The 22,703-nt window shown below is 39.5% G+C and overlaps 1 protein-coding gene and 1 long non-coding RNA gene across 2 annotated transcripts; one reads left to right on the plus strand and one right to left on the minus strand.

Annotated features, from left to right (window-relative positions):
- Nucleotides 1-339: 339 nt before the first annotated feature.
- Nucleotides 340-22,653, minus strand: LOC105380392 (alpha-mannosidase 2). Its single transcript, XM_038107437.2, has 21 exons — nt 22,392-22,653; nt 21,908-22,037; nt 21,172-21,459; nt 15,464-15,611; nt 14,336-14,510; nt 13,675-13,976; nt 13,333-13,418; nt 12,930-13,030; nt 12,413-12,590; nt 11,877-12,061; nt 10,845-11,018; nt 10,203-10,464; nt 9,562-9,734; nt 8,980-9,195; nt 8,192-8,369; nt 4,715-4,873; nt 3,833-3,985; nt 3,365-3,484; nt 2,756-2,959; nt 2,287-2,400; nt 340-1,947 (listed from the first exon to the last, which is right to left on the minus strand). Exons 2-21 carry the CDS (start codon nt 22,034-22,036, stop codon nt 1,786-1,788), a joined length of 3,507 nt encoding a protein of 1,168 aa, XP_037963365.2. The 5' UTR covers nt 22,037; nt 22,392-22,653; the 3' UTR covers nt 340-1,785.
- Nucleotides 5,576-6,635, plus strand: LOC105387593. The gene is made up of 2 exons (XR_007267772.1): nt 5,576-6,142; nt 6,331-6,635. It is a non-coding gene; the product is annotated as an uncharacterized LOC105387593 (long non-coding RNA).
- Nucleotides 22,654-22,703: the final 50 nt, after the last annotated feature.

Genomic DNA, 22,703 nt, shown 5'->3' on the forward strand with positions numbered 1-22,703 from the left:
TAGATATGCGAGCGCAAATAAAACAGCAATATGAAGGTTGCTATCCCTTTACTCCCATGTATGGATGGCTGCCGTTCATATATTGTTTCTTTATCTGTGCATGTTATAATTTTAATATTGTATGACATTTCAGTATATTTGAACATTGACCGTTTTGTGTGGTATAAAATATGAATTAATGACGCTCAAGATTAACATATATGGTATTTTATCCTTTTCAATGACTGTTATGTATTTGAATTTATTTTAATATCGTTGTAATTTCTGTGTCCCATATAATTTAAATGGAATAAATAATTTAAAAGCACAGGTTGTTTAGATGAAATAAAAGATTGCGGGTCAATTTATACATAATATCTTTAATCATTTATTTACAAAACTCAAATATCTACATCACAATGTTTTCGTTAAAGTCACACATAATTATATACATAACACAGTTCTACATAACACTTCCAATAAATAAATAAAATAAAATGCAATAATAGTAATAAATATTAAAGACCCCATTGAGACTTTGGGAACGCATTGAGCATAACACTTTGCACTTTGACACTACATCATTTATTTCCTACATCATGGAAGACATGCTAAAACTCTCATGTATTAATTTACCCAGTAAGTTTGCCACATGAAAACTAGTTCTAATTTAGTATGTGACGCACAAATTGAGGTCGGTACAAGTTAAAAAGTGTCAAGCTTAACGAGTTCCAATTTTCACAATACAAATGTGTCTTTATTAGTAGATAATATAATAGGTACTTCCAGATAAACAATTGGCATAGACAATCGTGTCCAAGTCCAACTGACCACGACAAATTATTACGAGCTATGGTTGAGATCGCCACACCGTTCAGTTTCTAGATAACGATGATTACTAAAATACTAGAAAAAACCAATCCATGCATCGCATTATCATTGCCTTTCGTAAATTCCACACTTCTTGTGAAAAACATAAGTAAGTAACAAAAACACGAAAGTTCATTCATATATGGACCGCCGCGTTAGTAATGTAAATGTCAATAAATATTTTTTTGAAATGCATTAATAATATTTTTAAGTATTGTATAATACTATACCAGACGCATTATTGTTTATACTTTTTAAACTGGTACGAAGTTTAATTAAGAATTTATTTATTTTCAGTCAACAAATTTCGTCTTAGATTTTGCACAGCACTTATCTAAGTACCTACACTACACGTTTTGTGCAAGACTATCTATCATACATCTAAAATCCTATGTTTCATACAAAACGCCTAAACAAGAGCCTAACTTTTTTACCTTTTATAAAACAGTCATAAGATTTTTTGCAGATTTTTATATTCATTATCAAAATGCGTTAAGGGAATTTTGAGCTTACCTCAACACAACCAATTAATACTCGTAAGCTTAGCTTATCCAAACGCGTGGCATATCTACGCAAAAGTTTGCCAGTCCCTGTCTTTTATTTACTAATATTATCAGTTGTTGGGTACAGTAACGACCTAACAGGAAATTGAAAGCCTGAAAGATCTAGCTCAAAAAGACAGAAATTTTGCGTTGAGTCGATACTATAATTAATAATTTGCTTTTAATATTATGTAAAACAAATTTATACGGCTTTGTAAATTTTACGTCTTTTGGCTTATTATAATGTCACAGCACACTTTTTTAAGTTTTATTCATCTATTTAACTCTCAAACTCTATATACTAGTCTGTTTATATAAGTGTTATCAACAATTCTGGGACGTAATAAATAAAAATACATTAACATTAGTTTACCTATCAATACACATCGCTACCCTACGTTGTGTCGGCACTTTTCTTTAGGAAAACGGACCTTATTTCCATTGGACAAAGGTTCAAAATTCCGTCGGGGATCGGTTCCTTGATCTGGTTGAATGTCAAGGTGCTCTCAAACATCTGGTCCGGATTTAGAACTGGAGTTAAGTGCGGCAGATACACCTGAAATAAATAAAATTAGTTATTTATTGGCAAAAAAAATAATACACCCTAATTGAATGCCATAAATATGAAAAAAAAACCTGGATATAATAATAGGGATAATCCTAAAAACAACCCTTTTCGTTTCCCCATACAAACGTTAGATCTAACAAAAATGTAAAGTCTTCCTTGGTCAGCCTTGGTTATCTCTATATAAAGACCACAGAAACTTGGATAGTATTTTATAGATGTTTAGAGAGCTGTCAAAGACCTAATAAATCTGTCAAATTTAGTTTAAAACCATTGTTAAACAATTTTTAAAGTTTTTTTTATAGTAAAACAGAAAGAGTAGTTAGTCACCTGTCCACTGCCGGGCGGGTAGTAGACAGCGACGCCGCCGTCCCCGTAGCAGGTCTCCAGAAACACGCGCTGGAAGGTGAGCCCCGCGCCGCGAGACACCGCCCCGGACTTGTCCTGGGGAAGAGTGGTATAGGTCAGTTGAAGGAGAAGGCAAAGATTTAATTTTTTATGTGCTTACATTACATACCATGCACATAAACCAACACAAACATTCTTGAAACAATATAAAAATGGCGGCTCTTTCGTAGCTGGATGGAGTATTGATAGATAAAGTCCACCTGCCACTTACATAAGTATTGTTTTTTTTTATCAGAATCTGTAGTTACAAGTATACCTACATCCTCAATCATCCTATCCGTAATACCTGCATAGTGCTCGCAGTGTGTTCCTCCATTCAGCTCGAATTGATGCTCGTTGATCGATTTTTTGCCAGTTTAGTCCCAGTGCCCCTTTTTTCCTACAATCTCACCTTAGCATTAACAAATCCATTGTACGCCGCCAGTACCACATCAGCCCCCGGCATGGCCACATCACTATATGGTTTATAACTTGGCGCGGCGGTGGCGGCCGCGTCCGCGTAGTGCATCACTATGACGGGCTGGAGGAGGGATTGCTGTGAGACGTGCGCGCCGAGGGTCAGCTGGCCTGATGGGTGCTCGGGGGGTGTCTTGGCCTGGGGGGTAGAAGTATTTTTTTTGTATTTATTGGACTATAGAATGGTGTAGTGGTTAGTGACTTTGACTGCTCGGCTAGACACACAAATAAATTTCAAAAGTTGCGTAGAACAAAATGCTGTCGTCTGTGTCACACCCCCTGGATCAAAGATATGGACGAAAGAATCAGCTTTCCGATGCCCATATGCTCTAGGCTCTGCCTAGTTTAGGGTCGGATGGCCGTGTGTGAGATGTCTCCACATATTATTATCATTACGTTCGTTTGCTGGGCAGTCAGCGACTAACGCTATTCTGCCTGGCTAGACCTTTCACCCCTAGGCGCGCTAGTGCGCTAAGAAGAGGAGGATCCTTTCGGCTGACTTCACCAACGATACCCTGTATTCTAGAGGTTCTACTTAACTCACCTGGCAGGGCGCGGCGGGCTCCAGCAGCAGGCGGAAGGTGTGTCGGGTCTGCACGTTGTCCGTGATGCCCTGGTTCAGCCCGCGGTTGTCGTCCTTGCTGAGACGACGGTCGTGCATTATCTGTGCAAATTTTATTAAATGTTATCAACCATAGAGAAAAACTGCAAATAAAACTGATTATACTATGTAAGTTTAGTAACGGTGCCTTCACATAAGCATTTGTAGTGGAGATGTGGCGATTTTTTATTTCTCAATATGCTGCCTTCAACACAGCACTGACAACAGGGCAGTTCGATGCACATACGGACTATGTTCATTAACAGACCAAAGCTTTATACGTCACACGTAATAGATGCATCTATTACGTTGACGTATAAAGCCTTGAAATACCTTGTATTGTACCCATAGGCTATGGGTACAATACAAGGTACCTATATGTTATGATAATTATTTCCTATCAACACCCACCTCAATCTGTCCAGGTTTCAGCGCAGCCACGCCGAGCGGCGTGGACGTGAGCAGCGTGAGTCTGGCGGCGTCATCCTGTATATACGCGGCGCTCGGCAGAGGGTAGAAGTTCGCTTGCAGAGGGAGTTTGGAGAAACGCTTGCGCTTTATCATCTGTAAAATAGGAGATAACGGTATTGAAGTTATTGTTTCACTGATTGTGACTTTCGTATGAACGAATTTGATGGGGTGTCAATATCATTTATTGCTAATTTAATTTATTATCAATATCATTACTAATTGGTAGGTTATTATATATAGGTAGGTTTAAAAATACACTAAAGTCCATAATATATAACTTGTCGCTATTCGTATATTGCGGCAAAGACGCGCTCTCCTCTCCACCCTTGTCAACTTTTCAAAGCTGCAACGGCCGCCATTTTGTTCATCCATATTTATTATAACACCTATAATTAAACCTAGCATTTATTCTGCATATTAAACTTTTTAGGGCTGATTTTTCATTGGTCAGATAAAAGTTACCTAAGGAATAATTCTGATGCTGTCGCGTTAGAATGTTTGTACAAAACAGTGACAGCAACGATTTTATTCCTCAGATAACTTTTATCTAGCCATTGAAAATAAAAAATCAGCTCTTAGTTAACTACATAACACAAAACATACCTGCATAGCATTAGAGTCAGTGAAGACTCGTCTCCACCGCTCCCAATACAGCTAGTATTTTTTACCCGACTGCCGAAGGAGGTTTTTCGATTGTATGTATGTATGTTTGTCTGTTTCTTTGTTCCCTCCTGTAGCTTAAACGGCTTGATAGATTTTGATGTATGAGGTATCGTTATTAGCACTACATGATAGTGATAGATAAGATGTGTAGTTGTATACCTGCATAGCATTAGAGTCAGTGAAGAACTCGTCCCCATTGGCTATGACGGTGGAGAAACGCATGGCGAGCTCGAGGTTGTCCGCCGCGGGGTCCAGCAGGAACGTGTTGGTGATCTCCACTTCAGCGTGAGGGAGGCTCGGGTTATTGTAGACGGTTATCTGGGGGTTGAAACAGAAATAAGAAACAGTAACAGAAGAACAAGATGTACAGTGCGTAACGTTGAAACTTTAACTGTACTACCACGAAAAACTTTAAACATTGTTTAACAAGTGTTTAAAACAATTTGTCAGATTTTGAAGGCGTTTGACAGCGCTAAATATCTGTTAAATACTGTCTTAGTTTTTGTGGTAAGGTCCTAAATCTCTAACAGTTTTTTTTTTCATATAAGTAAATTAAAAAATATATCCTTCGGGTCAAGGTTGTCTTGAAAAAATCATCGCCTTAAGTGATATATAATATACATCTAGATAACTATTTCCTCTGCCTTTTTGTATATCTTGTATGTATGTATTTAAGTATTTATTATAAAAATTGTGAATGTTTACTACTATATTTGTACACCTTCCCACCTTATTCTTTAAGTCATTCCTCCACCCAAAGGTTGCCTGGAAGAGATCGCTTTTAGCGATAAGGCCGCCTATTGCTTTAACTCCACTGTATAAATTGTTATTTGTGTTATTTTTAGTCAATAAAGTAGTATTCTATTCTATTCTATTCTATAAGACCGCCATTTATTTTCTGTCGTAGTACAAATAAATAATACCTACTCTATCTATCTAAATCTGAACGACATGCCAAACCATACTGGCTTCGTAGCAACGTCACCGCACCGTCGACGCAGAGTCGCGCACATACCACCAGTAGGCCTACTCTTGGCACGCAAGACGTAAATTCATATTGTGTTAAGATCGAACACAAGTTTATGGCAATTTCAAGTTAGATTTGGCACTCCCGACATGAATTGGCTCACGATCGTGTTCTAATTCGAATTGGTTCTAACTTGTGTTGGATTGTGAGTCAATTTTGACAGTTACTCTGTGAAAGAATGAATGAAAACGAAAAAAAAAACAAATTGTCATTAAAATTCTTGTTGTCATGGCCGGTCGGTGGATTTTCATAATAAGTAACAACGTAAAAAGTTTAAAAACCAATATTATGGTAAGTTGTTCAGTTACCAAACGTGTTAGAATCATCTGTATATCCACTATGATCATTATAATGAACCTAGTTTTTCCCCACAGAGTTCCGCAACTCGGCCGTCGTACCGCCAGACGAAATTACTAGTAGAATATCTAGAAAGTTACCCAGGAATGGCCAGGGATCTTCTTAAGACCGACCTAGGGAAGTTAAAATTATGAGAAAATAACATCAATGGCCTCGACCTTAAATGCGGTCGAAGGGTCTTGAAAAGATGGACTTAACGTAAAGTAAGTTAAAATCTTAAGTTTACTTTTCATTTTGTTATGACTACCAAATTAAAATCCCCGTAAGCTAAAATCCCCCAAGATGACCCACTAATCATACTTCATTACTTTTTTTAAATATTAAGTATTGGAAAGAAAAACATTTTATTTTAAATGTTAGTTAATGTTTAATGTGTAATTATTTTTTTCAGACTGAGGACCGCCGTGGTAAATGGCAGGATCATAACATACTTAAAGTCGAGGTGCAGCATCCTAAGCCCATACTAAACTATCAAGCCGCTCAGCTCATCCTCACAGCACCTCACAGCATAGATCCAGCCGCCGCTACCAAGTTGATGTAGAAGTAGACAGAGTGATGGCCATAGAGGAAAAGCAGGGATAGGCCGAACTGCTGACAGCATGGGCTAATGCCCTAAAGCCTAAAGGGGACCTTGCAGCAGCTGTCCGTGATGGAGTCAATATCCTCATACAAATTGTGCAATAGTTATCAAGAAATAACAAAGTTAAGTCCATCTAGTCCCATAACCAGCGTTACTAGTTATGGGTATAGATGCTGTTGTGCAGTAGTAGATGATGTGATGATTTAAGTAGATTTTATATTATTTTTCCTGTGACTAAAAATATTATTTTATATTAATACTTATCCTATGTCGAAGTATATGAACATTCGTTTTAAGAAATGTTAAATAATATTATAAAAAGTGTTCCTATGTTAATATGTTCCTTATATTATTAAGTTTGCAAGTATTTCAACAGTGGTGGTGAAATTATTATTCTACAAAAGTATGTCTGTATGATTATTATAAAGATAAAGAATTCTGAAACTTACATAATGTTTTTATTTTTAAATCTTTTTCATGAAGTACTGAAATATTTACAAGATACTATAGTATTTAGGCATGTAGATGTGCTGGAAGTTGAGGTTCATCTCCATATTAAATGGTGGATCCTTCCACCAATCCGGGTGTTGTGGCTTAACGGGCTGCTCTATCATATATTCTCTGCGGGGGTGTACGTACCTGCACCTGGCTATCTCGAATGGAACAATTGTACATATCCCTAATGTCTAAACTGCTTTCCTATGCATGGACCATTTCCCACCATGCTGGTCCACTGCAGGTTGGTGGGTTCACATTATAATCTAGATATGAAAACTCTAGATATGCAGGTTGCCACAATGTTTTCCTTCATCGTAAACGGGATGGTCATGGTATACATTTAACTTAGAAACCATGTAAATTGTAGCGCCAAACGAGCTATTCCCACCATACTGGTCCACTGCGGGTTGATGGATTCACATATTATCTAGATGTGCGAAATCTAGATATGTAGGTTGCCTCACGATGTTATCCTTCATCGTAAGTGCAATGGTATACATTGTTACTTAAACTTCATGTACACTGTAGCGCCAAACAAGACATAATTCAGCTACTTTATTCACTAATCTCCACTCACAAATTGTTAGTTAATGTATTTGTTCTTGCCTAGATATCTTGTCTCACGAAGTTTTTCTTTATCGTAAGAGGGATAATATAGGTACATTTCACTTAAATCCTATGTAAATTGTTGTGCCAAACGAGCCATTACATATGGGTTTCACATATTATCTAGATGTGCGAAATCTAGACATGCAGGTTGCCTCACGATGTTTTCCTTCATCGTAAGAGCGATGGTACACATTGTACTTAAATTTCCTGTACATTGTAGCGCCAAACGAGCTATAATTTAACTACTTTATTCACAAATCTCCACTCAAAAGTTGTTTATTTGTTCTTGCCTAAATGACTTGCCTAAACACAAGAATGAATACAATAACATCTGTCAAAAAGGTTGTCAAGAGTGCCAATTCACAATTTGGACTCGATTTTGATGGTTTTCGACGGAAAACCGCTCAATAGATAAGACAAGATGGCGCCACCGTCGATTTCGGGAGTGCCAAATGGCGAGAAGGCAAGATGAAACCAATACATTGCGTGCCAAGAGTAGGGCTACAGTCTGGCATCGTTCAAACTCAATCAACGCTCATTCTAAAAACAAAAGCCAACAACATACCGCAGGTGTAATAGTAGCAACGTGCTCAGCGACATACGCGACGGACAGCGTGGCTTTAACCGGACCGGATATGAGCACGGCCTCCGGGTACGGGCTCGCCCGCACCGCGCGCGCCGGCCCGTCCGGCAGGAAGAGGTACGCGCCGCTGTTGTTGTCTTGCCCCTTTTGGCTGCCGTAGCTGTGGACAGATTTGGTACGGTAAGCTTAATTAAATAGGTAGGTACATCAAGGCACATAAACCTTTACTTTGCATAATGTACAGTCAGTTACACATGCATTATAGTGTGACCATTAATGCTGTGCACTCTCTGAGGTATGCGAACGGCGAGACAGAGAGAGAAATCGGCTACTGCGCTCTGTCACGTGTCTATGTCTGTCTTTGTCACGCTTGTGGCGGCCTCGCCCCGCATGCATAAGGGAGAGCACAGCACTAGTGGTCACACTACAGTATAACGTGTGTAAATCAAGGTAGAGATTAAAATTTACAGTGGTAAGGCTCTTTTTGACATGAAGGCGTGAGTGTGCAAACGTAAATTCGTATTACAAGATGGCGGCGTTAGTTCTTATTTTTACCGCCTCCTAAGTCTTTTGGTTATGACAATTGTAGCACTGTCTATTATTAAAATAACAATGTAGTATAAATAAACAGCAACGCGAGTTTGGAAAATTCCGGAAAAAAATATCCTATTACTACATAGAACAAAAGTTGTTCAGAATGACCCTCTGAGTCACCCCCTTTCGGCTTCGTATACCCTTTTTACAACAGCCTGTATAAAAAGAATGCTCACTGAACAAACTCCATATGAACCGGCGTGACTTTCCCATCCCTAGTGACGATGGCTCTAATCAAGCCATTGGCATCCGTCACCACTCTAGTGCTGTTCCCCGCCTGGATAGTGATGTTCTCGTTGAGACGAGGCGTGGTCTCCACGGCGAACATCTCCGGCAGGTCCACCGACCAGTAGTCTGCGTTGATTACGCGCACTTTTGCGAATGACGTGTATCTGGAAGTGGTATTAAGGTTAGCGAAAACGGTTTGATAGAATTGGCCATTGTAATAACGTTTCTAGCTAGCGTTTAAAACAATACTTTGGGCGGATTTTTGAAAGGACCATTGAAAAATCAGTCCTCAATAAAATGATATGCATATGGTGATACTCCTATATGATAACAGCGAAATAGCATGAACCATACGCCATTTTCATATGGTTTATTTATTTACACCTTTTAGCTGTTTGGACGGAGTGGGAAATGAAAGTTTATATTCGCGTATACGTACAAGCACCAAAAACGCCACAAAGAATAGAATAGAACATGTCTACTCAGTTATAAATATTTAAATTTATGATTTAACATGATTTATCACTCACTTATTAATCTTATTCTCCTCCCGCAGCTTCACAGTATAAACCGCCATGGACAGCGGGTCCACAGTGGCGAGGAACGACAGCTCGAACTTGCCCGTCGTCAGCGACACCTTGAGCAGCGTGGAGACCGCGGGGGAGACTTGCGCTGTCATCGGCTGGCCTTCCGGGTCGAATACCTGGATGGTTGGGGACATGAGGGGTTAGGACATGGTTTTGAAAGTTTTGGCTATTCAAGTTTGAATCAATGGTACATTCATAATTATACATACATACAGTATCGTAAAGTGGTATATAGTAAGCGGAATGGGGTGACACAGGGGGTCATTCTGAAAAACCCCGTTTCGGCTTACTATAGCACACTGTAGAAGGAATAACTTGTAAAGCATGTAACGTGGTAACAAAGGTTGACTGATGATTTGGTAAGGTCATAGAATAGGTATAATAAGAAGGACTAAGTGCCAATTTCTCCATAGTCGGTTAGAGCATAACCAGGGAGTAGCGGTTGCTTTTGACACATCTGTCATGAATTTTATATGGAGATGACGTTTAATTTATCAATCAATCACTGTCGGTTAGATAACCGACTATGGAGAAATTGGCACTTAGCCTTAGGATACCTAACAGCAAGAAGCTTATTAACTCACCTCAACATTAGGATTAGTGACAAACACCGACACGACCTGCTGCCTGCGGAACGTGAGCGGATTGTACAACACCACTCGTTTGGCCGGCGACAGGTAATCAATCGCCAGAGTGATTCGCGTCGGGATGTTGTTGTGCCACCAGATGTCGTCCACTTCGAAGTAAATGTCCTTCTGGGTCTGTTCTACTATCTGGGGTTGGCCGAGCAGGTTGTACGCGGATTGCTGGATGGTCGCTTGGCATGCTTCTATTGCTGCTAGCATTCTGTGGGAGAGATGTTTTGGATGTTGAAATAAATATAGCTTACTCTACATTTTTTCAACTCCACATTATATTTATGCAAATAAATTAAGGTAATGATCAAAGGTTGAAAGCATCTAACTATTATTATTATAAAGACCCTTTTTGGTCCATTTTGAGGTGAGGGGTAGAGTTGCAGGTGTAATGTTTTATAACCGCGCATTGGTGACGCAAAAAGACCTGGGTGTTATTATTCGTCCAAATCCTCTCACATCATTCGTTCTTATGAACGGACGCACTTATGTTAACGCACACGCAGATGGGCGCCATTTCATTCTTCTTTCATTATATGATGGGCACATATTTATTAAATCGTACTGCACCTAGCTAAACAAAACACTCACTTCTCCGCATAGTCCTCCTTCACAGCGTCCCTGGCAGTGCCAGTAATGCCGTCGTGATGCTGGAACAGCGCCAGCGCGCGCCGCGCCGTCTCCAGCTTGTCTCTGAGCTGCAGGCTGATGACGCGGTCTACTACTCCGGAGAATAACGCTTGGGAGGTTATGATCTCTGCTGCCCTGGTAGATAGGAAATCGTATTATCAATTTTAATATCGTAAAACTGTGTGATATGGGAACTTGAAAAGAATAAATTTTAAATAAGTTGTGTGGAAACTCTTGTACAAGTTATAATGGTGAGCTTAAGTGTCGTGCCGACTCCATCTTGTCTCGGAGTTGCAGGCTGATGACGCGGTCTACTACCCCGGAGAATAACGCTTGGGAGGTTATGATCTCTGCTGCCCTGGTAGGTGGGAAATATAAAGTTAGGAAGATGGGTATGCATGTGTTGTACCTCTAGGTAAATTGTTATTATTATTGTATGCAGGTACATGGAAAGGACATATTGAAAATCTGTGCTGTGGAATCTCTTGTACAAGTTATAATGGTGAGTTTAGGTGTCGTTCTGACTCCAGCTTGTCTCGGAGTTGCAGGCTGATGACGCGGTCTACCACCCCGGAGAATAGCGCTTGGGAGGTTATGATCTCTGCTGCCCTGGTAGGTGGGAAATCGTTTTATGACGAAAGTTGCCATAATGTGAGCATGTGCGTGGAAATAACACATTAAAAATCAGTGGTGTGTTCTTGTTCTTATTCATATTTTGTCCCCTTCACTTGTAATCAAAAACGAATTAGCGAGTACTATATAAGTACGTTACACGAAAATGGGTATGTTTTTTGCCATTAATTCACATTTACGGAAGTGTATGTGAAAAACTTTGGCATATCCATAAATTGGACATTTTAGAAAAACAAAATTGTATACCTAACGCTCGTGAAAATAAAACCAATATAAAAATATTTATATTCACAGCCGTTACACCTACATTTCCCCACAATTATATATCGCTGCAAACCTCAATACCTTATCCACACTCACCTCACATAGCCCAGCAGCACCCGATCCATGTTCTTGTGGGCCGGCCGCGACGTGTAGTACCCGCTCCAGTAGTGCTGGTTGCGATCAGCATACGTAAAGAAGTCGCCGGACAGAGACGGCATGTCCGCCATCTTTGTCTCCTCGTGCACCGCCTTGAAGTAGTCTTGTAGGGTGCCGAATTGGACCTTTGGGAAGGGAAAATACATTGATTGATCAATCTAATGAGAAATGTCTTCATATCGTGTCGGTGATAAACACAAGAGCTTGCCTAGGTTTGTCAACAAGGTGAAAAAATTGGCTAGTCAGATTAGCGAGACGGCTCCGAACATAGATGAGGTACCGAATTACCGATTATAAATCACTCCAGAAGCTCGTATTGTGCTCCCCAAATCATAAAATAAATGATTGGTCTCCTATAACTATTCTATTATATTGTATTCTATATGGGGGGCTATGAATCCATGCGTAAAAACTTACATCTATCAATGTCAATGGTATCTCTATGACAAGATACCATTGACTTCTTCCGCCCTTACCTCAGCATTCCAAGAGTCCTCATTATTGATGTAGTCGATCAGCTTCTCGTAGTTGGAGTACTGGTTGTCCCACTCTATCCTGGTGTCGTACCGGAAGTCGTCACCGAGTGGGACAAGGACGACATTACTGCGGTACAGTTGCGCCTTCTTGCGCCATTGGTCGAGGATTAAGTTGGACCTGGGAATGTGGTTATATTGTTAATGGTATAGGAGGTCAATTTTGAAATAACTACTGACATACTAGGAGTAATGCAAAATGAGCAACCTAAAAATATGCCCTGGCTAGGAATCGCACCCAGGAATGTGGGGACTGGCAGTCACAGACTGTTACTTTTTAGCTATCAAAAGCTCATGTAAATGTAAGTACTAGTCACTGGTAGGGAGTTATAGAAACTGGCAGTAAGTTAGTGTGGTTATTACCGGCAATTTACACAAAATAACTTCAAAAGTGTTAGTGACTGGCCATTAGAAAATTAACGAACAACATAAAAAATTAACAATTTGTAATTTAACGCACCTTTCTCGTACATTCTTCTCGATAATCTTCAGAGGAGCCACGCCCCACGGGCACCGCACACCGCTGCCCGGGAACCTCATGAAATCAAACTGACAGCACACCTGCAACAAAAAAATGCCCGTACTGAGTCATAAATATTTGAAACATTTTAAACTATTCTACATTCTTCGGCCATATAAATGCTGATGAACCGATGACAGGTGGGGCAAACAAGTTCTTGAGTGGAGACGAAGCTTAGCGTGGTACGCCTCTGGGGCGCTGGACCACACCTTAGACAAGAAACCGGAAAAACTTTTGTGGATATCCCACCTAGGGTTCACACATTTAGGTTTGTACTTCAGCATCCCTATGATCGATTTTTATATGAAAGAGTAGTTTATTCTAATTATTAATTTTAAATTACCTTCGGATCGGGTCCGCATGTGTGTGGCACATCGTACGAGTAGAACGGCATCATGTGAGTAAACATATCCGTCTTGCCGACGCCGTCTGCAAGTTGTGTGCAATGTTATACATAATGTATTTGCACAGGTGACGCGTTGTGAAATTAGCCAAATAAAATTTCTGTTTGCGCCCGAAAAAGAAATAAGATCGAAAGAAATAAGATTAGGTTTTATTATGAATAAAATAATTTTGTAATGTGATATTCCCGCATTTAAAAAAAAAAATTCAATCTCATTATAGCACATTTCACACTAATAAAAATCCATGTCAGAAGCTTGTGTAAAAAGAAAATCTGTCTTACCCCAAGTCTGTCTCCACTTGAACTCCAACTGCTTATGCTGAGCCAGCTCTTTCTTAACCCTGTAGTGCACCCTCTGTATAACCGAATTCTCGAACCCTGCTAACTTCAGCAAGTAGGGTTGCGAGCTCGAATAACCAAACGGATCAATAGACCACGCGTTCTTCGGCAGATAATTGAGGTTCTTGAGCAGCCACTGGTGACCCTGAGTGAGTTGTTGGGCCACGGACATCCAGTGGGAGTTGGCTTCGTCGTTCATCACCCAGCCGCCCGTCACCACCTCTATGTTACCCGCTTTTAGGAGGCTGGAAAAGATAAAACAATTTATATTAATCAGAATTTCAGGGCTTTTTAAATTGTATACCTTTTGGTGATGGGGTAACAAAGTCATACCCTAAATAATTATTTTAGTAATTGTAACACACACTATTGCAGTCTAACTGTAGCTTTATGCTGAGTCAGAGCCCTTTCACTGCCACAGCATAAAATGTATACATAACTGTTTATAATCTTATTTTTTTTGTTGTAAAGTGCTTACCATACTGTTATTAGTGTATGGTTGGGTTATAAAAGTAAATAAATGTTCAATCTATCTATCTAAACATTAGAAAGTGCTGTTGGTTCACCACAAAAACATAACAGTGTACAATATAAAAGTACTTACTTCTCAAAAGCCTTCTTCTCCTCAGCAGTAGCATCGGTCTCCCACCACAGCGCCAGGTAGCTGGTCTCCGCCCACACGAACCTCCTGCCGCTTCCCTCGGGCAGCTTCGCCACCATGTTCTGGAAGATGGCGCGCGTCGAGGTCTTGTAGTACTCCTCGAACTTCTTCAGCCATCCTGCATGGACGATATAGATATACAGGATGTTGCAAAATTGGAATACTCAGCCCAAAGGTGGTCTCCTGAACAACTTTTGATCTACGACTTGGATTACTTTTTTGGTGAATTTAAAACAAAGTACCGAAACGCTTGCTAATAGGTCATACATAGATCTAGTAAGAATTTATATTTATATTTATATTTAATATTTATCTATCTATGTATTTGTGTAGATATATCAGCTGTCCGATACCCATAACACAGGCTCTGCCTAGCTTGGGGTCGGATGGCCGTGTGTGAGATGTCCCCACACATAAAAAAACATTAATTGATTTTAGTGATATCTTTCAAAAGTAATGAAATGCAACCCAAGACAAGGTTGTTCAAGTCTGCCACCTAAAGAAGCAACAAAATTAAACATTTTAAAATGGAAATGTAGATTCTCTGAAAATTTCATAGTAAAGTATGGAAGGTCACACTACTCGTAAAATGCCACAACTAAATTTGCATCACAAAACTATGAATAGTCCTTATGTTACGAGTTATTAGTGTACACAATTTTAAAAGTTGTTTTGGCTAATATCTGTTCCGGATTTGACAGAAAGGTAAAGCAAAACTGAGCAAATGTATTTTGTTTTAATATTTCATGAAGTTTTTCACACAGAGAACAAGTCAAATTGGCTCCAAATTGGTTACCACTGGCAGAACACAAGCTCTTTTGATGAAGAGTATTTATCACCTGCCAATTTAAGGATCAAACTGGGTTACTGCTGCCGCTACACGGGTTCATTATAAATGTCACTATATCTGTATCTGTATTACTATGCTGTGATTGTTCGAATGTGCATTAAACAATTTTATTGAAGTCAATAAAAAACCCTTGCAGGGGCCGCAGGGGGTGGCAAATATGGGGGATTTCCATTGGCTGCACTCCCTCTTAATTGTAAATGGTAGGTGATTCATCTCCTTACCTGGGTCATTATGTGAATGTGGTACAATGAATACTTTTAATTTATGTTTCTGGTTCCATTGGTTGGACTCGTATCTGATGTCCCATCCCTGTTTCCACACACCGCCATCCAGGTCATCAAACATTATCCTGTCGTACATCGACAGCATCTATAAAAAAAACATCAGTTTATATAAATATACATAGGTACTAGTACAATATTTAACATGCAGTATGCACACATCTTCTGAGTTAATGCATTTATTAATTGTATTCCTTCTTCCATTTCTCTGTAATTACCATTTATCAGTCATAAAGTTTGATTATTTCTTTATCATAGATTACAGTAAATTTATCTAGTGTTAATAAAATTTTCATTTGAGTGTAATATTCATTAAACAGTACGTTACCGTTATGCAAAGCCTAAATATATGAGAGTAGCGTTTGTTTCCGTTTCCGTATCAATTTACGTTCATTTCGGCCCAGTATCATGACATCCGTCGTCGGTCTCAAATAATACTGTCAACTTCCGTCTGGTTTTTTAGCATTTCCGGTTACCGCCACCACCGAAGGCAGTTGAGTTTTGAGGCTCAATATTTTAATCATTAGGCGTTTGGATTTCAACCGAGACGGTTGTGGCTGCAGCCTATGCACGAGCACTGTCTCAATAGTACCAAGAAGTAAATATACCTATCGTTTTCAGTTTTATACCTGAGGGTAAAAGTAAGTTTTTTCGAAAAGTGATTATTTTTCCACGACAAAAACTGTAAGTATACTTCGTTTATTAGTCAAAAATACTACCTATTTCTTTTCAAATCATCGCCCTATGTTAATCGCATAGTACAAATAACATTTAAAGCTTTTCTAGAATAGAAAACAGAAAAAACGACAGGTATAAGTATTAATAATGTTTAATGGATTAACGGTGTTACCGTTCGTAAGTTATTATTTGTTTATATCGAAGCAAATATTTTAAATATTTTCTAACGGTAATCAACTGCCGTTAGATATCAATTTCAGGAGTTATGGATAATCCCGGCCCATCTACAAGTACAGCGAGCATAGTGGAATGTCAGGAACCAGACAAGGATACAAGGAGGAAGAGAAGGAGGGAGTCTTCCAGCTCGGATTCGACGTCGAGCTCATCCTCGGAGTCAAGCTCGTCATCCAGTGATAATCGCAAGCGTAGTAAGAAACGCAAACGAAGCAAGAAGCGCAGCCGTAAGTTATTGAACAAATTGATTAAGGAGGTTAGCTTTCTAAAAAATCAAATGGCATGCACGAATACCACTGGATCTCGAGATCATATTGATTTAGACGTTAGTGGCGAGTTGTTCGAAAACGAATCTCTATCAGAACATTGTAACGAACCCGCAGAATTAAATTTTACAATGAGCACTAAAACTAAAGAACCATCTGTTCCACCAACATCACCCGAAATGCTGCAACTTTTGAAAGATTTACAAAGATTTGATAATCCTGAGTGGGTTAATGTCCGCTACGCTGACATTCAAAAACTGTACAGTCAATCGCCTGGTTTCGTAAATCTTGAAGCAAATGATGAAGTGCGACGATTAGATGTTTCAAAAAATACAGCTAATATGGAAAAGGCTTTCGCATCCATAACATTTGCCTTACTGAAACAGCGCGACGCGCTACAGAAGGATATGCAGGAACTTTTGAATTATGCTCACCAAAACCAACCCTTAGAGTACAAAGACTTGCATGCGAAGATTTCAGGTATCTTTTCAGATGGAAATTATTGCAAAACAACTGCTGATGCATTACAGTTGGTATGTGGTCACAGATCTGAATTAGTGCAACATAGAAGAGAAGCTATTCTGGCAGCTGTAAAAGACCCTTACCACAAAAGCGCTTTAAGAAAAATACCGCCATCTTGCAGCCATCTCTTTGATGCAGATAAATTCAGCGCTGTTCTAGAAAAATCTGGTGGAGTCAAAAAAGTATTCTGGTGCAATGAAAAAGATCGCTACCCTGCACCGCAGAACGATCAAAAAAACCCAGTACAAATACAAAATAAAAATACGGGTAAGTCTGGCTACAAAGATCTCCGATCTGGCCCTAAAAATAATGTGAATTCGAATTTTCGTGGTAGAGGCACCAAGAGAAGACCACCAACACGAGAAGTTTCATACCGGAACACGGCAGACCGGCGCTCTCCCTCGTCCCACCGGGACAGGAGAGGACAAACCCGGCGCAAATATTGACTCGACCAGCAACTTCAGTGCAGGGAAACTCAGTCGGTTCTACGACCACTGGGTCAACCTGGGGGCCCCACCCCATATACTAAAAATGATCACCGGTTATCGAATACCGTTCAAGAAAAGGCCAATCCTGTTCTTACCAAACATCAATTCTCAGGAAACCGCACACACAGAAGAGATGGATCATATCATAAACAAAATGCTGAAGCAGAAAATACTCGAAAAAGCAACACTTTCGCCAAGCTTCATTTCCACTATGTTTCTCCGTCCAAAACCAGACGGCACGTGGCGACCAATCTTCAACCTCAAGGCACTAAACAAATTTGTCGAAGTGGGAAAATTCAGATTGGTGAACATTCAACGAGTTCCAGACTTCCTGCAATCTCAGGACTGGATGGCCAAAATCGATATCCACCAGGCATATTTTCATCTAAATTTTTCGGTGAGTCACAGACGCTTTCTTCGCCTCATTTACAAAGGCCAGTTGCTACAAATGACTTGCTTACCCTTCGGGCTGAGTTCTGCACCAAAAACTTTCGCCACATTGACCAACTGGGTGGCCCAAATACTGAGAGACCAAGGAATACGTATATTAATATATTTGGACGACTTCCTTTTGGTTCACCAAAACCCAGCCACGCTAAAACACCAGATAAATATAGTAATAGAAACACTTACATACCTGGGCTGGACAATAAACACAGAGAAGTCGATATCAACACCACAGCGATGCCTCGAATTTCTCGGCGTAGTATGGGATCCCTGGAAAAACAGGAAGTATCTACCAGAGCGAATAACATCGAAAGTACTCTCTCAAACATCAGCCATGCTCAAATCCAGCAAAGTCACACTAAAAGAGCTGCAACGGATTATTGGCGTCATGAATTTTGCAAGCTTCACAGTCCCAAGAGGCAGACTCCACTATCGTTTCCTGCAACGTCAACTAAACTCTCTTCTGAGGTCCGAACCGACGAAATCTGTATCACTAACGGTGAAGGCGATGAGAGAATTGAACTGGTGGCACAAGAACTGCACAATCTACTCCCAGTTGCACGAGCCAATACCAAATCACTACTTGACAACAGATGCCAGCGACGTGGGATGGGGAGCCAAGCTAGACGATCAGAGCATCCTTGGAACGTGGACAAATTCACAACAAAATTTACATTCCAATCAAAAGGAAATGATTGCGATATTCAACGTCCTGCGAGGCCACGCTCAGCTCCTGGCGTGCAAAAGTGTCCTAGTCCAGTCCGACAACAAAACTGTTGTCTCTTATCTTCGCAACGAAGGAGGGACAAAATCATTCAAACTCACAGAATTGGCAATGAAGATCTTTCTCATTTTGGACCAACACAAAATACACATGAGCATTTATCACATACCAGGTATATACAATTGCCATGCAGATCACCTTTCTCGACTAAAACTGCGACCAGAATGGCATCTGTTACCTCAAATAACTCGCATAATTTTCAAGAAATGGGGAGAGTCACGAATCGATCTATTCGCATCTCATCGCGCTCACGTAGTGCCCACTTATTGCACTCTCGACAGACAGGACATGGGAGCTGCATGCTACGACGCACTAGGAGTAACTTGGGATTATTCACTGGCATGGGTGTTTCCTCCACCGCACCTAATACCGAAAGTTCTGTCACACCTGAACAAAGCAAGGGGACTGTACCTAATAGTGGCGCCTCGGTGGGAGCGAGCGTTCTGGCGACCAGACCTGAAGAGCCGAGCAACAGCTGCACCTTTCACGATCAGGAACCTACCACAAGTTCTGGTAGACGTAACAACCGGTCTACCACCACCCAACGTGACAGAAATGATCCTGGAAGTGTGGAGATGTGGGGCTGGAACAAACACTTAACCAACTGGACACCTGAACAAAAGACTCTGCTTTCAGCAAGCTGGCGCGAGTCAACGCTTAAGACCTATAAATCTGCATGGAAGAAGTGGGTATCATGGACTTCAGAAAATCATGTAAATGCTGAAGAACCTACCGGGTCAGACCTAGCCAGATACTTAACTGATCTTTTTCAAAAGGATAACCTGGCGCTCAGCACAATAATGGTTCATAAATCTGCCGTGGCAACATTCTGTAACCCTAGTGACCGCGATAAACTAAGCTCACACTTATTAGTTAAACAGATCCTAAAGGCTATTTCATTAGCTAAATCAAAACCATTAAAACCACCCATATGGGATGTCGAAGTCTTGATACAACACATGACTAAAAGCGCAATTGACTCATCAAAGCTTTTCGAAGTTGCTCGTCACACTGCAGCTATTTTACTGCTTTGTTCAAGTCGAAGAGTACATGATCTTACCTTACTCAAAATAAACTCTAAACACTGCATTATATCTGATGACCATATTACACTTTGGCCAGCTTTTGGATCTAAAACGGACACCTCTGACTATCGTCAATCCGGTTGGAGGTTACTGCATAATAAGAACAATAAACAATTGTGTCCCGTCCACTGGATAAAACACCTAATCCAGGTATCACAACCAAGAAGAGAACTTGCCAAATCTGATAATTTATTTATAACTACTGTCGGCGTTCCGAAACCAGCATCACGTACAATCATTGGAGGCTGGTTAAAAAAGCTTCTTGAGGAAGCTAACATTGATGCTACACCTGGCAGCTTTCCGTCAGCTGTGGCATCCAAAAATTGGATAGAGAATTATCAAATGGATGACATCCTGGCTAGAGGTAATTGGAGGTCAGCGAAGACATTCCAGAAATTCTACAGGCGCGAAATTAGTGCGCCTTCTAACAATACGAGTTCTATCTCTTCATTATTTACGCCAATTAATGAATAACAAATTGATTTTGTTAAAATTTATTATAATTTTTAATTACACAATTATTTGTATGCCTGATACATAAATGTTTTGTAAGAAGATACTAATATCACAATAAATAGTTTTGATTACAAAATACACTATATTTTCTATTTTCCCTTACAATATAGTCAGATTGCCTGACCTATGTGTTTTCCTGATTATGTCTCATAATGCTGTCCGCCACCACCAGGCGATAATAAACACGTCTCTCATATATTTAGGCTTTGCATAACGGTAACGTACTGTTTAATAGATACATTTTACCTGAAAATAAAATGTTTATTAAACATACTTACCTTATGCAAAGCCTAACATTTTTATAACCTGCCTGGTGAAAAATCAGAGCCTAATGATTAAAATATTGAGCCTCAAAACTCAACTGCCTTCGGTGGTGGCGGTAACCGGAAATGCTAAAAAACCAGACGGAAGTTGACAGTATTATTTGAGACCGACGACGGATGTCATGATACTGGGCCGAAATGAACGTAAATTGATACGGAAACGGAAACAAACGCTACTCTCATATATTTAGGCTTTGCATAAGGTAAGTATGTTTAATAAACATTTTATTTTCAGGTAAAATGTATCTATCAAAATACTACATCAATATCTAAACATATTAAGACTGTATCATTAATATTTTTACCTGAATGTCAGTTTTGGGAACACTTGTTTTCTGCACTGGACAAGTGGCTTGATCAAACTTGGAGAATATCTTCTGTCTTGGTGGCTCATCAACAACTACTTTAGACTCCCTTTCCCGCCGTTCCTTGGAGTCCTCTTTAGGGGGTGAGAGTACTGCCTTGTCTTCTTCCCTCTCCTCATGAGCATCCATTTGTTTTATCATTTCTCTTATATTTTTAACTACCTTGTGGCTCTTGTCCAGCTCAGCCTCCATGCGGTGGACTTTTTCACTTAAAAATTCCCATTTACTCTGAGGAATTTAGAGTGTTATTAGAATCAAAATTTATGGAATTTAGTTATTTAAGTTACTTACCTAATAATATTAAGATTATTAGCTATTCATGAATTTGGGCTAGCAGGTTTTCAAGACTAGCAAGTGGTGTGCATCAGTACTGAAAAAATGCATGGTGATTTGCAAATTATAATGACACATTCTGGGTGCAGACACTTTAATAGTAAATTCATGCAAATTTGTGCACTCACACCAAACCTGTTATACTCATGAAGAAACATCTGAAGTATTTAACTTTTTTTTTGTTAAATACTTTATGGCCTTGATATTAAGAATTCATGCTTTAAAACCAGTCTACCAACTCACATTAAAGTTCTACTAATTAAAACACAAGATCAGGCATAATTTCCCTAACATGTATGAACCAAGAAATGATATCATAATCATGGTTTAAATAAGTAGTTACATATTCAAGGTCTGGGGCCGGCTTGGTTTTTTCCTGTGAGAAGCCTAAGTCCATTACCACATAGAGGATGAAGCAGCCTGCCAGGATGCACATGACGCAGAACATCGCACCTAACTTCCGAATCCTCATCCTGCAACAATATTATATACATATTGTGTTAAAATAAAGAGTACTTACAAAATATTAAGCACAAATTAAAAGTGTTTTGTTGTTGTTGTTTGAGCTGCACATCAGAATAAGGAGGGAAGGTTCTAAAGTGGGATTGTATGTGTATAAAATTAGAGAAGCTTAGAACCATTTCACAGGCAGATTGGCGGTTGTCGAGCGTCTACAGACTATGAAATAAATACCACACGAATTGTAGTGCTAGTGCTGTAGAATGCTTTCGCATTAACTGATTTTAGATGTTATTAGTTTAAAAGGTAAGTAGTCTGGATTTATAAGCAAGCGTCAACTATCTTAAAGTCTGAAAAGTAATACTTACGTGTATTTTGTTATTTATCGTGCGGCAAAACAAGACAAGAAATCATTAAAAACAGGAAACACCGAATGAGAATAATAATAATATTGGTAACACATAGGAGTTTACAGAGAAACTTTTATATTAATTCAACATTCTGGGAAATTATTCAGATAATCCTACAACGTTTGCGTAACGTAATCGTAAACAATTATACAATAATTTTCAGAATTTTCGAATTCTGAAAAAAATATTTTTTTGTCAATAAGAATTTGACACTTCACATTCTTCTACACGTCAGTCAGACTATTTTAATTTATTAATCTGTGCCACTTG

The sequence above is a fragment of the Plutella xylostella genome, chromosome 25 (assembly GCF_932276165.1).
Source record: "Plutella xylostella chromosome 25, ilPluXylo3.1, whole genome shotgun sequence".
Classification (NCBI taxonomy): Eukaryota; Metazoa; Arthropoda; class Insecta; order Lepidoptera; family Plutellidae; genus Plutella; species Plutella xylostella.